The 12,644-nt window shown below is 36.9% G+C and overlaps 1 protein-coding gene across 1 annotated transcript; it reads left to right on the forward strand.

Moving 5' to 3' along the window:
• The first annotated feature begins 1,617 nt into the window (after positions 1–1,617).
• Positions 1,618–10,700, forward strand: LOC137632932 (tubulin beta-1 chain-like). Its single transcript, XM_068365033.1, has 4 exons — positions 1,618–1,809; positions 5,237–5,468; positions 5,796–6,040; positions 9,687–10,700. The coding sequence occupies exons 1-4, from the start codon at positions 1,633–1,635 to the stop codon at positions 10,506–10,508; spliced, it is 1,476 nt and encodes a 491-aa protein (XP_068221134.1). The 5' UTR covers positions 1,618–1,632; the 3' UTR covers positions 10,509–10,700.
• The last annotated feature ends 1,944 nt before the right edge of the window (positions 10,701–12,644 follow it).

Consider the following 12,644-nt stretch of genomic DNA (forward strand, 5'->3'; position numbering starts at 1 on the left):
CCTTCTCTACTGGAAGTGGGTGTGCCCCATGGTCATACAAATTCACTGGGTGGTCTTTTTGAAGCCCCAGCTAGCACAGAAAATGTTTTTATGTTGAATAGGTCTACATTAGTCTTTTTTTTATTTTGTATATACGACTTATCTGTTTTAATGTTGTTACTGTTCTTAAATTATCATATTTTAATTGTTCATTACTATCCATATAGTTAATTTATTTCCTTATTTCCCTCCCTCACTGGGCTATTTTTCCTTGTTTGGAGCCCTTGGGCTTTTAGCAACCTGCTTTTCCAAATAAGGTTGTAGCTTAGCTAATAATAATAATAACAACAACAATAATAATAATAATAATAATAATAATAATAATAATAATAGCAACTTAAACTTAACCAATTAACCAATATTTACATGAGGCAAATCATTGATTTCAACATACAGGAGATTTCGTCGCTATGTTTTTCGTTAGAATTCGTTTATTCATTTTATTTTTTACCCTTATGATATATCATGTAACTTCCCTTCTATTTCTAAAGAATATAATCAACATCATCACTATTTTATATTGATATCCCTACATGCCTTCACTCATAACCACTAAAATCAAATCGTATCGTCGGTTAATCAATATTTATTGATTCGGTATTGATTATCATCACCTAATCGATTGAATACTGAGAATGTATGAGCAATTTCAACGCATTATAACTTTATGTGCGATAATATTGTGTAAAACCATTGCCTACATATGTATAATCTTGGTAGAACAGCTAATGTTAAATTGTCAATTGTCAAACTGATATAGTGTACGAAGTTTAGCTAAAGTGCTCTGAGAAAAGGAACTAAGGTTACTAATTTACTGTACATATTTGTGACGTAATAGGACCCATCAAATATACATTCAAATTTTCATCGACATTTACTATGTTTTGACATACTCATAATATTCTATAGATTTTTATATTTATTTATAATTAGTAAAACGTATGATTGTAATTTCCCCCGAATATATTCGCCATATGGTGAACCAAAATGAAAGTAAGAGTATAAGATAGAAATTATAGGGATGTTTCGCCATTTTTCATTTAGGGGATTTTATAGAAAATGTTATGTGCTGTATTCTAAATGCTATATATAAATTGATATAAACCAGCACCTATTCTAGAAAATCTGGTGCCTCTACAGTCATTCTTTTAAAACATATGGTTTATGTTGTAACAAGGGAAAGGTCGGCAAGCTCAGTGACGAAATTCAAATATTAAAGAACAAAAAAGAAAAAAGTATGAAATTACTCCGTTTTGAGGGATAACAATAAATATATAATTTATTCATTTGTTTGTGAGCCATGGATGAAAATAATACGTATTCCTATATATTTCTAGGAGCAGAAAGATAATTATCTAATCGAATTTATAAATACCAATGAAAAGTAGTTCGTTAATAGTTAGCTTTGTGATGACGTCATGGAGCTTATCCTAGTTCAGAGTTATTAAATTTTTATATATATTTTCTCCTTGGAACAGGCTATTGCTAGGAAAGTAAAATATGTTAATGATATATAGAATTAGTTTTATATATAATTTACTATCAGACGCTATTCTAAACTCATTTATGATTATATAATAAAATGTCAATAAAATGACTCTTGGCAACTCGAGAAAACCGCTCCTTCAAAAATCTAGTGTAACCGGCGCATCACATCCACAGAAACCGTTGAGACAGCATCGGGTGAAGACCTTTACGTCACACGTCATCATCATGAGGGAAATAGTCCACATCCAGACTGGCCAATGTGGTAACCAGATTGGAACTAAAGTAAGTATGGGTGTAATATTGAGTAAATAGATTTGTATAGATTTGTTTCCTCGTATTTCTTAGAAATCTTGCCTTTCGCTTTCATAGGGCTGAGAAGCCATATGATGGGAAGTTCCTGTAGGTCAGTTAACGTTACCAGTTTCGGTATCACGTTTTAATTTATGGTAATTTAATCTGCTCTGCTATCTAATTCTGTATAGCTCGTCGATTTAATTCCTTATATATTTTGTTATATATCAACTTTTGAAGTAAACAAAGGCCGAACCACTTGTTGATCATAGCGCGTGAAATTTTGAAAGTGGTGGGCCGGCTTTTCCCGTGTTCGTTCTTTTGACATTCGACTTCTCAACCATTATCGCCCGTATTAATATTATAAGCCGTATTTCTCGTAACAAAGCATCCCAATGTGCTGTATTAACTGTAATTTCTTAACTTTAACTATTAATACGCTATTTAAGCCGAATTCTATACCATTATCGTCCGTTGTTTTAATATTATAAGCCGTATTTCCCGTAACAAAAGCATCCCATGTGCTGTATTACTATAATTTACCTTGAATTATTAATGTTATTTAAGCCGAATTGTAATTGGAAATTCCCGTGTTCGTACTTTTGACATTCGACTTCTCAACCATTATCGTCTGTATTAATATTATAAGCCGTATTTCGCGTAACAATAGCATCCCATGTGCTTTATTAATGTAATTTGATTCCTTGAATTACCATTATCGTCCGTTGTTTTAATATTATAAGCCGTATTTCCCGTAATAATAGCATCACATGTGCTGTAATTTGTTATTTTGAATTATTAATACGCTATTTAAACCGATTTGTAACTGGAAATAGTTTTACCCGCCATGTGATCTTTCCCACCCTACGGGTCGCCGGCCAGGTTGCCAGGTTTTCCAAGTGAAAAAAGGCCAAAGTCTGATCAACTGCACCTTTAAAAGGCCAACCTAATAGAAAAAGGCTGAAAATATAGTATTTAAGGCTAACCAATTTCAAAAAGGCCAAATTTAGGTATTTAGCACGAAAAAAGGGACAAATTTAGAGGGTCTTTTGGCCCGAAAAAAGGCCAACTGGCAACCCTGTCGCCGGCCGCCCTTTGTTTGATCTCTGCTGGAGCGGTACTTGAACTGTCATGCGGAAACTTATTTACTTGTGACTATTTACGTATGTCGATGCCATCATTCAAGAATATCTCGTATAATCCCATTAGGACATTTATCTTGTCAAATTCAAGGCCATTTGGGAACGGATTAAGATATGACCGTGAACTTTTCCCTCCCTTTTATCCGTCGTTTGAGTGCGTGACGTGATGATCTTGATCCGGTTTAAACTTCGCTGACCCTCATTTTAGTTATTTATTGAAGAATTTTTTTAGACATTTAGTCTTATTACTTGCACATTTCCCTTTACTTGAGCATAGGTATGCTCATATTGACGTGAAATAAGTGGAAATTGCCTTAATTGTTTATGGCTAGAGTACAGGATTTAAAACTTAGACCTATATGATGGAATGGTCCAAATTTAGTAGTTAGGATGAGTTACTATTTCCTGGAACAATTTGAATAAACAGTGGGTAGGCCTACGTAATTCATTTGGTTAATTTTTACATCATTGAGTAGGCATAAGTGTTTTACTGAAGGTAGGGCCACGGTTTTTGCTTGTATCATGCTATGCCTCGATATTGTACAGTGGTTATTTTTGGACAAGTTTTTCTGTACGACGTCCTATTAACAGTTTATTAAGTTACCGCCTAAACTCCTGTAACTAGAATCTCCAAACAGTTAAAGAAAAAACTGGTTGTTTGAACAGAATCTTTTACGTTCTTAATCTGTTTTCAGTATTGGGATATACATTATGACCTTAATTGAATTTTAGGTTAGAAAAACATTTAGTGTAATGGAGAGAGATTGAATCGGTCATGTTTGAACCGATGTGGGAATGCAAAGTAAAAACTTGATCAGTTATTTAAGTGTATTTTGAGTTTGTATGCTGTCAATTATATAATGTAATTATTTATCGCAACAGGCTATAGAGGAGTTATATTACGAGAAAAGTGCCCAATGATGTAAAAACCAATTAGTGGTGAATTAATTATTAGAATTATGCCAGTGCATCTTTAAAGTACAACATATAGTCCCAGCAGGCACTTCGTATGGAGTCTGTAATACTGTTTATTACCACAGTAATAAGGAGTTCTCAAATTATTATTAATTGCTAGGCTACAACCCTAGTTGGAAAAGCAGGATGCTGTAAGGCCAGGGGCCCCAACAGGGAGAATAGCTCAGTGAGGAAAGGAAACAAGAAAAAATAAAACTTAAAGAGCAGTAACAGCATTAAAATAAATATGTACTATGTAAAGTATAAAAACTTTAACCAAACAAAAGGAAGGGAAATTAGATATTAGTGTGGGGCCGAGTGTACCCTCAAGCAAGAAAACTAACTCAAGACAGTGGAAGACCATGGTACAGAGGCTATGGCACTACCCAAGTCTAGAGAACTGGTTTGGTTTTGGAGTGTCCTAGAAGAGCGGCTTACCATAGCTAAAGTCTTTTACCCTTACCAAGAAGAATGTGAAGTTAGTCCTAATTGGGGTCTGTATAGTCTTCAGTGCAGATCACACACACGAGATTGGTATTTTCAATCGTTTTCTATGCCACTGCGTCTGCTGGAGGGGTTTAGTTTTAAGGAACCATATTGGGACAATTCATGCCATAAAGTTTTCTATATTTAACATAATTTTTAATTTTCTTTATAAATTACACCGAGTACAGTAGTTCAACTATAATTTTGTGGTTTTGTCAGTTGAGATTTCTCTGAAAAGCCATTTCTTTCTATAAAGATATTTTTGGAACGCTGGAAATTTTATTAGAAAACATCACAAAATTTGGATGTGGTTTACTTGAGGGCCTTTCCGGCAGGTTTCATAGAACTTTTCATTTTAGTTCCGTATGCAACACGGGGTTTGAAGCCTCATGATTGTGAGATGAGTTCATAGTTATTACAGGATCTTAGCTTTGGTCTCGAAATTGGGTACCGAAATAAAATAGGATTCCTATTTTACTTCGATGCCCAATTTTTTGCTGTCAAAATTTTCTTCATCTTACAACAAATCCGTCTCCAGTTACTTTGGCACTCAATAATTACACCAGCCTGTGTTGGACTTTTTAGCACAAATTCATAAAACCAATCCCCATAAGCAATGTACCGTAGGGTAGGATAAGGTTTGTGTAAGGTTTAGGTACTTATTAGTGACAACTTTAATGTAAATGTATAGCTTGGGTGAAACTTAATTTAATACAGTGCGACTAGTATCTTCACAAAAACTAATCCAAGCCTGTATATGATTGGGCCCTATTTATTTTTCTTTTTGTTGCTGTTTTGACTAATGACAATACTAATTGATAACCTATTGTTTGCAGTTCTGGGAAATAATCAGCGATGAACATGGTATTCAGCCAACTGGAGAATATACCGGGACAGACAAAGATCTCCAGGACCTTCAGCTTGAGAGAATCAATGTATATTATAACGAAGGCAACCAAGGAAAGTATGTCCCAAGATGTATATTGGTGGACTTGGAACCTGGCACAATGGATGCTGTACGTGCAGGACCTTTGGGATCCCTCTTCAGACCAGACAGTTTTGTTTTTGGTATGTACAATAACTTCATATACCATCCTTCTTTATCATATAAATATGCATTTCCATTTGTTTTTAGGCTAAGAATCTCATTTATATGTATCTATTTGTATACATATTATGTATATGTATGCGTACATTTTGTATATCTATATCCATATTTACTTTATTTTTTTATTTTTACTTCATTGATATTATTTTAGCTGTATTATTGCCCGAAGAGCTCTGCTTCACATGGGCTTGGACTGAGTCTTTTTTTTCTTTCTTTTTGTAAATCTTTGTATGTAAATATTTTTTGTCCAATAAACATTATTATTATTATATTGGAAATGTTTTCAGGTCAGAGTGGTGCCGGCAACAACTGGGCCAAGGGTCATTACACCGAAGGTGCCGAGCTAGTTGACAGCGTTCTCGATGTTGTTCGCAAGGATGCAGAGAAGTGCGACTGCCTACAAGGTTTCCAGTTGACCCATTCCCTCGGAGGTGGCACTGGCTCAGGTTTGGGCACATTGCTCGTGTCCAAAGTAAGGGAAGAATTCCCAGACCGTATCATGAATACCTTCTCTGTCGTACCATCACCAAAGGTGAGTCCTCTATATGGTCATTTATTTAGTGTAGTACCGAAAGTAACCACATATTTAGGTTTGGAATTCATATTAATTGCAATGAGATTTTTTGTTCCTATGCTTAATACAACTTTTACCTATTATTATTATTTGCTAAGCTGCAACCCTAGTTGGAAAAGCAGGATGCTATAAGCCCAGGGGATCCAACAGGGAAAACAGCCCAGTGAGGAAAGGAAACAAGGAAAAAATTAATTGTTTTAAGAATAGCAACAATCTTAAAATAAACATTTCTTATATAAACTAAAAACTTTAACAAAACAAGGAGGAGAAACAAGAGAGAACAGTGTGCCCGAGTGTACCCTCAAGCAAGAGAACTCTAAGCCAAGGCAGTGGAATACCATGGTACAGAGGTTATGGCACTACCCACGACTAGAGAACAATGGTTTGATTTCAGAGTGTCCTCCTCGGAGAGCTGCTTACTATAGCTGAAGAGTCCCTTCTACCCTTACCAAGAGGAAAGTAGCCACTGACCAATTACAGTGCAGTAGTTAACCCCTTGAGAGAAGAAAAATTATTTGGTAATCTCAGTGTTGTCAGGTGTATGAGGACAGAGGAGAATGTCTAAAGAATAGGCCAGACTATTCGGTGTGTGTAGGAAAAGGGGAAAATGAACCATAACCAGAGAGAAGGATCCAATGTAGTACTGTCTGGCCAGTCAAAGGACCCCACAACTCTATCGGTAGTATCTACGGGTGGCTGGTGCCCTGGCCAACCAACTACCTATGATAGGAGTGACATGTATCTGGAAACAGTCTGTTGAACTGATGAGGTAAACAGCTGTGTAGTGCTCCCTTTGACTTTGCTGCAATAGAGGACATTTCTGGTGCTTGAACTATATTTTTCTAATTTTCTTCCATAATGCAGTTCTGATGCAAGCTATGTAGTCAGACATCTAGTAGTTTCCCGGCAATTTTGGTAAAGGCTTTTACCACAATACGAGTAAGCCAAAATTCTACCCACTTGCATGAACTTCATAGTTGTTGCATGGGATATTTCCATTTACAGCAATCCCAGTCCTGAGTGTAGGAAATGGAATTTGAGGCAGTTGACTGACTTTGCTAATAAGCAGATTAAGGAAGATTCTTCGGAGCAAAATTGTAGGTACCTCCGAACTGATGCTCAAGAATCTCCTGGGCTACTTTTGCCCAGCCTTTGTGTTTTAAGTCTGTTGTGTGCTATTTTACCTCATAGACTGATTCAGAGGAAAATCATGGCCCCTCCCCCAGTTACTTTGAGCTTCACATGAGTTTTCTACTAGCAAAGGTGATTGTTACCCAAAGGCCAACCTCTGCAGATGTAATGTGATCCTTGCAAGGACCTAGGTGTCTGTTATGGCCCACCCTTAGTACTGATGGTCTCCCTTCAGCTGAGAAGCTAATGGGGATTGTAGCTGTGGATATGTAGCAGTAGTTTTCCCATCCTGCCCGCGGGAGTGGTGGCTCTTTGTTGACTAACAGCAGCCTACTGAAAAATCCCAACTACATTGAGGAACCATTGTTGCTCTGAGTTTGAGTGGGGACTAACTACAGTTTGGCGATTACCAGTCAGGGGTGTCATCAAATAGGCCACCACAACCTGAGCATAACCATACAGATGAGTGAAGAAAGTTGCCTCTATTGTCTGTGATGCCGATTGTTCTTTGGATAAGGTGTGAACACCTCTACGCACAAAGCATCTATTAGAGATTCTCTTATCTTTCACAAGCGGCAAACTGAGGGAAGACTGATCTTTTGCAATTACAAGGTACTCCAGTCACTTCACAAGTCTAAGGGATTGCAGAGAGTCCCTATGTGCATAAATACCTAGTTCGTGGCTGGGGACAAAGCAAGGTCGTCTTCGCCAGGGTTTGAGCTCGCCGAAAGTCCCTGGAATTGAGTAAAATTCCAAGATGACAAAGCCTTCTCCAACAACCACACTATCCTCATAAGGTAGATCATCCATCACTGTACCATCCCCATGATTGAGGTCAGCACACAGTTCCTTAAAGCTCACTACATATACCTCCACTCAGTAAGCAACCAGTCTCTGGCTCTGTAGGAACGAATGTCAAGATCCTCAAGAGAGGAAATAACAAGACTTCCCAGTAGTGTTCCTTGACACATACAAGCATCAGCTAGTGTACACTCGTTGAAAACTGAAACTCTTACAGCATCTTCACTAGCTTAAAGGCTACAATACCTAAGGTATCTTTAAAAAATACTTCTGTAAAAGTGGAAACTGCAGGTTTAACTTTTATTTTTATTCCCTTGAGTTGCATCCCTGGGAAAAATAAAGTTAAACCTGGTGGTCCTTCTGGGAGCACTGAAAGTCAAAGCGCAAGCCCATTGCTAAGGCTCGCCTATCGGTGAGACTGATCTGTCACAGGAACAGCTTTGGACAAGGTTTTGGTCTCGCGTAACCATTTGCAATGCTGGGAAACCTCTCTTGATAGGCTAATTCATCAGGCTCTCTTGATAGGCTAATTCTTTGTGCTCTCTTGATTGGAGTGGCATCAATGACTTTAGATGTCAGGTTTCCTGAAAACTAAATCTATCAATCTCGATTGGAGGCAGTCTTCCTGAAGAGTCCATTCAGGTTGAAGCTCTTGAGATCAGGACACCTAGTGTCTCCACGACCTTGAGGGTCCAAGCAAGAGAAGGGGAATAGGCTCTGGAGATTTCTCAGAATGATCCCTTACCCTGCAGATTACAGATCTGATTCAGGCCTTTGTCCTTAGAGCACCAACTCTAAAGGGAGCGAAGGATCTTGAAATATCGGCACCATAGTGAATAGAGCAATGTAATATGAGGTTCCTTTCGAGTATGATTCTTGATTCCTAATTTGCTCTTTAGGAACGGTGTATATCTTCAGTTCCACTAAGAAATCTAATTATCCATGTTTTAATTTATTCTACCGTTTTGATTCTTTTGCTCTCTGGTCTTGGGGTGCCGTCTGTCTTAATTTGTAGGACAAAAAACTGTAGTGTTACATCTTATTCCTGATTTCTATCACAGTCGTTCAGTTCTTTATGCATGATGCTAAAGATTTTACATAATTCTGACAATATGTTGCGTTCAGAGGTTAAATTTATCGTCTTTATTTTCTATCTCTAATGGGCTGTTTTCCCTGTTTGAGGCCTTGGGCTTGAAGCATCCTGCTTTTCCAAGTAAGTTTGTATCATAGCTAGTAAAAATGAAAGATCTCAGGTTTGGATGGTGATGAAAAATACAAATGTAAAAAGTGTATATTTTGCTGTTAGTGGATCACTATCATAATTGTTAATAAATATATACTATATAAATATATAGTATTTCTTTGAATTTGACTTGTTTCCATTGATTTGGAAGTATTGCTGTATAAATAATCCTAAAGTTTTAAAACATAGGATACTTTTGGCTAAGTAGGTAATAGTAAGTTTATGCATCACTGACCACTGGTTTAACTGCTTTTGTTTATGGAAAAATTATTTATAGGCATTTAGATCTGATGTGGTATTAGATGCTAATTGAAATTGTTTTGGAATATATCTTTTTTTTTTATATCTATTCTGCATCATTGACTTGTTAGGGAAACGAAGCAGCCTTTTTAAATTTGAATCTAATAAATAATTTTCTAATTTTTCCAGGTATCTGATACTGTTGTGGAACCTTACAATGCTACACTGTCCATCCATCAGCTGGTTGAGAATACAGATGAAACTTACTGTATTGACAATGAAGCTTTGTACGACATCTGTTTCAGAACCTTGAAACTCCAGAACCCAACTTATGGAGATTTGAATCATCTAGTGTCCCTTACAATGTCAGGTGTAACCACTTGTTTGCGGTTCCCTGGCCAGCTGAACGCTGATCTCAGGAAATTGGCAGTTAACATGGTTCCCTTCCCTCGTCTCCATTTCTTCATGCCTGGATTCGCACCTCTGACAGCCCGTGGCTCACAGCAATACCGTGCTTTGACTGTACCTGAACTCAGCCAGCAGATGTTTGATGCCAAGAACATGATGGCCGCCTGTGATCCAAGACACGGCCGTTACCTCACTGTTGCCGCCATTTTCCGCGGTAGGATGTCTATGAAGGAAGTAGATGAACAGATGTTCAACATTCAAAATAAGAATTCTTCATTCTTTGTTGAATGGATCCCCAACAACGTCAAGACCGCCGTGTGTGACATTCCACCACGTGGAATCAAGATGGCATCTACATTTATTGGTAATTCCACTGCCATCCAGGAGCTCTTCAAGAGAGTTAGCGAACAATTCACTGCTATGTTCCGCAGAAAAGCTTTCTTGCATTGGTACACTGGCGAAGGTATGGACGAGATGGAGTTCACCGAAGCAGAGAGCAACATGAATGATTTGGTTTCCGAATACCAGCAATACCAAGAGGCTACAGCTGATGATGAGGCAGAGTTTGAAGAGGAGGGTGAGGTTGAAGCAGAATATGCATAAACCTGGTTGAATACAGGTAGTTCTTCCATAGTCTTTCCTTCTAAGAATTTTCTTTTCTTTTGCAAAATTTTTAATTTATAAGTGCAAGATTTGAATATTCCAAGCAAACTTAATTCAAATTGTAAGTGTAACTTTCATTACGGAATGTACATTTATTTTTTCTATTTTTCTAAAATAAAAAATCTTTACAAACATTCTCATTATTTTTCCTTGTAATTTGATGTAACAAGTAATGTTCTTTTCTCCCAATTCAGGTTAGAAAAACTGGTTAAACTTTCATCTAATGGTTACTGTTAAGGGATTTTGCATAGACTTGACAAGTTTTAGATTAGGAGCACAGAACTGACAAGTGATGCTGATAGTAAGTGTTTGAATTACATTGTAGTCAACTAAAGAAACTATTGAGTTTGCTGGTCAACCTTTAATAGGTGGAGGAACTTTAGAGTTGTTGGCAGTAGATGGTACTAAGGGTTATCTGGTATGTAGTTATAAATTTTGCCTCCCCCTCCCATCATTTACTCCCCTGGTTATCCTCGGATTTTGTAATGAATAGAACGTTTGGGGATGGTGATTGATTTGTAGCAGGACATTAGCTGACCTGATCGCCACAGGACTTGCAAAACTTTCCTACCAGAATGGATGAAATGAAGTTGGGCTTCAGATGAAATATTGGAAAGGGAAAAGATTCATGAGGTGGATCATTTAAGTATTTGGGAACTATGATCTCTAATACAGAATCTTTAGAAATTGAGTAGATTAAAAAAAAAAATTGGCCAGGTTAAGTAAAATTTTGAAATTAAGAAATTACATAGAAATCAGACATCAGTTCAGTGAAATCGGTGTTAATGTATGGACATGAGTCATGGTATGACCATGAGACAATGTCTAACATTTTGTAGATTTGAGAAATCCCTTTGAAGATTATGGAGTATGGCAAAACAGTATTATACATTTAAACTACTATAAGAGACAACTAGATTGGCTTATGTGGATGAGATGGTGAGGGGTAGATGGAGATGCTAAGTCTTTTCCTGTATTTATTGAGGGTCTTTAACGAAGTTTTAAAAGTAGGAATTTGTGAAATTTATTCTAGTTTTGGTTCTTCAAGAGTTTGTATGAACATATATTCTGAAGCTTGCTGTATCAGAGGGAGCAGATTTGACCCAAATTTAAAAGAAAAGAAAAAGACTTTGTGATAAACCTACTCTTAGATGCCTACCTAGTTGTATGGTGGCATAACCTTGGTAAATGCATAGCCATTTTAATTTTAGCTGGTCGTTCTGTAGTCTGGTTAAATTTTCCTACTACTTTGGGGCTCCATTTATGGTTTTTGTTTGGACAAGGTTAGAAGATACGTCCAAAGCATTTAATTGGAGCAATGGTATTTTAGTTTTTTCAACATTACAGTGAACTATGCTAAACAAATGCAAGTTATGTAGTGAATCTCGTATTGCTGGAAAAACTATCCAGACATGTCGATGGCAGTTATAACTAGGACTGAAGTACAAATAGCTCTCAAATTTTGTCAATTTTAGTTTATTACTTATGGTTGTGGTGTAAAATCAACCAATATAAAGGAGTACATTATTATTGTATGTGTAAGACGTGTGTATAAGAGGTGGTGCTCGATATCAGGAATATATCTGGCTGTGACAGATAATGAACATTTATTATAGGACTTCTGGTGCCTTAAGCATTCCTGTATAGTGTTGGTCTTCTCAGTGCTTTTGTGACAAAACCCCTAGTGGTGTTAGTACATGTGTATACTGCACAAACCTTTTGCCCTTTGGAAAGGAATGTTTGACAGAGACAAGATGGTCATTGAAATTAGTAAGTGTAGTGTTTCCAGACAAGTAGTCTCCTCCCCTTGCCTTTCAAAGACTACACTTTATTTATTAATTTGGTTCTTTTACACAAAGTATTTTGGCTTCATATTATTAATGGATTGACGAAGGATGATTGACAGGTTGGGCACTGCATTGGTTTGCATAAACACGAGATAAATAGTTCCCACATTACAGGTGCAATTATTTCCAATTATTACCTTTTACAGTGTATATCATGGTTTCCTGTAGGTTGGCATTAGTGTTGAGCAGTGAGAATGGTAAGTAGAGAAGTCTGATTGTTCCTTGGCCA

Source organism: Palaemon carinicauda, chromosome 42 (genome assembly GCF_036898095.1).
Source record: "Palaemon carinicauda isolate YSFRI2023 chromosome 42, ASM3689809v2, whole genome shotgun sequence".
NCBI classification, from domain to species: domain Eukaryota; kingdom Metazoa; phylum Arthropoda; class Malacostraca; order Decapoda; family Palaemonidae; genus Palaemon; species Palaemon carinicauda.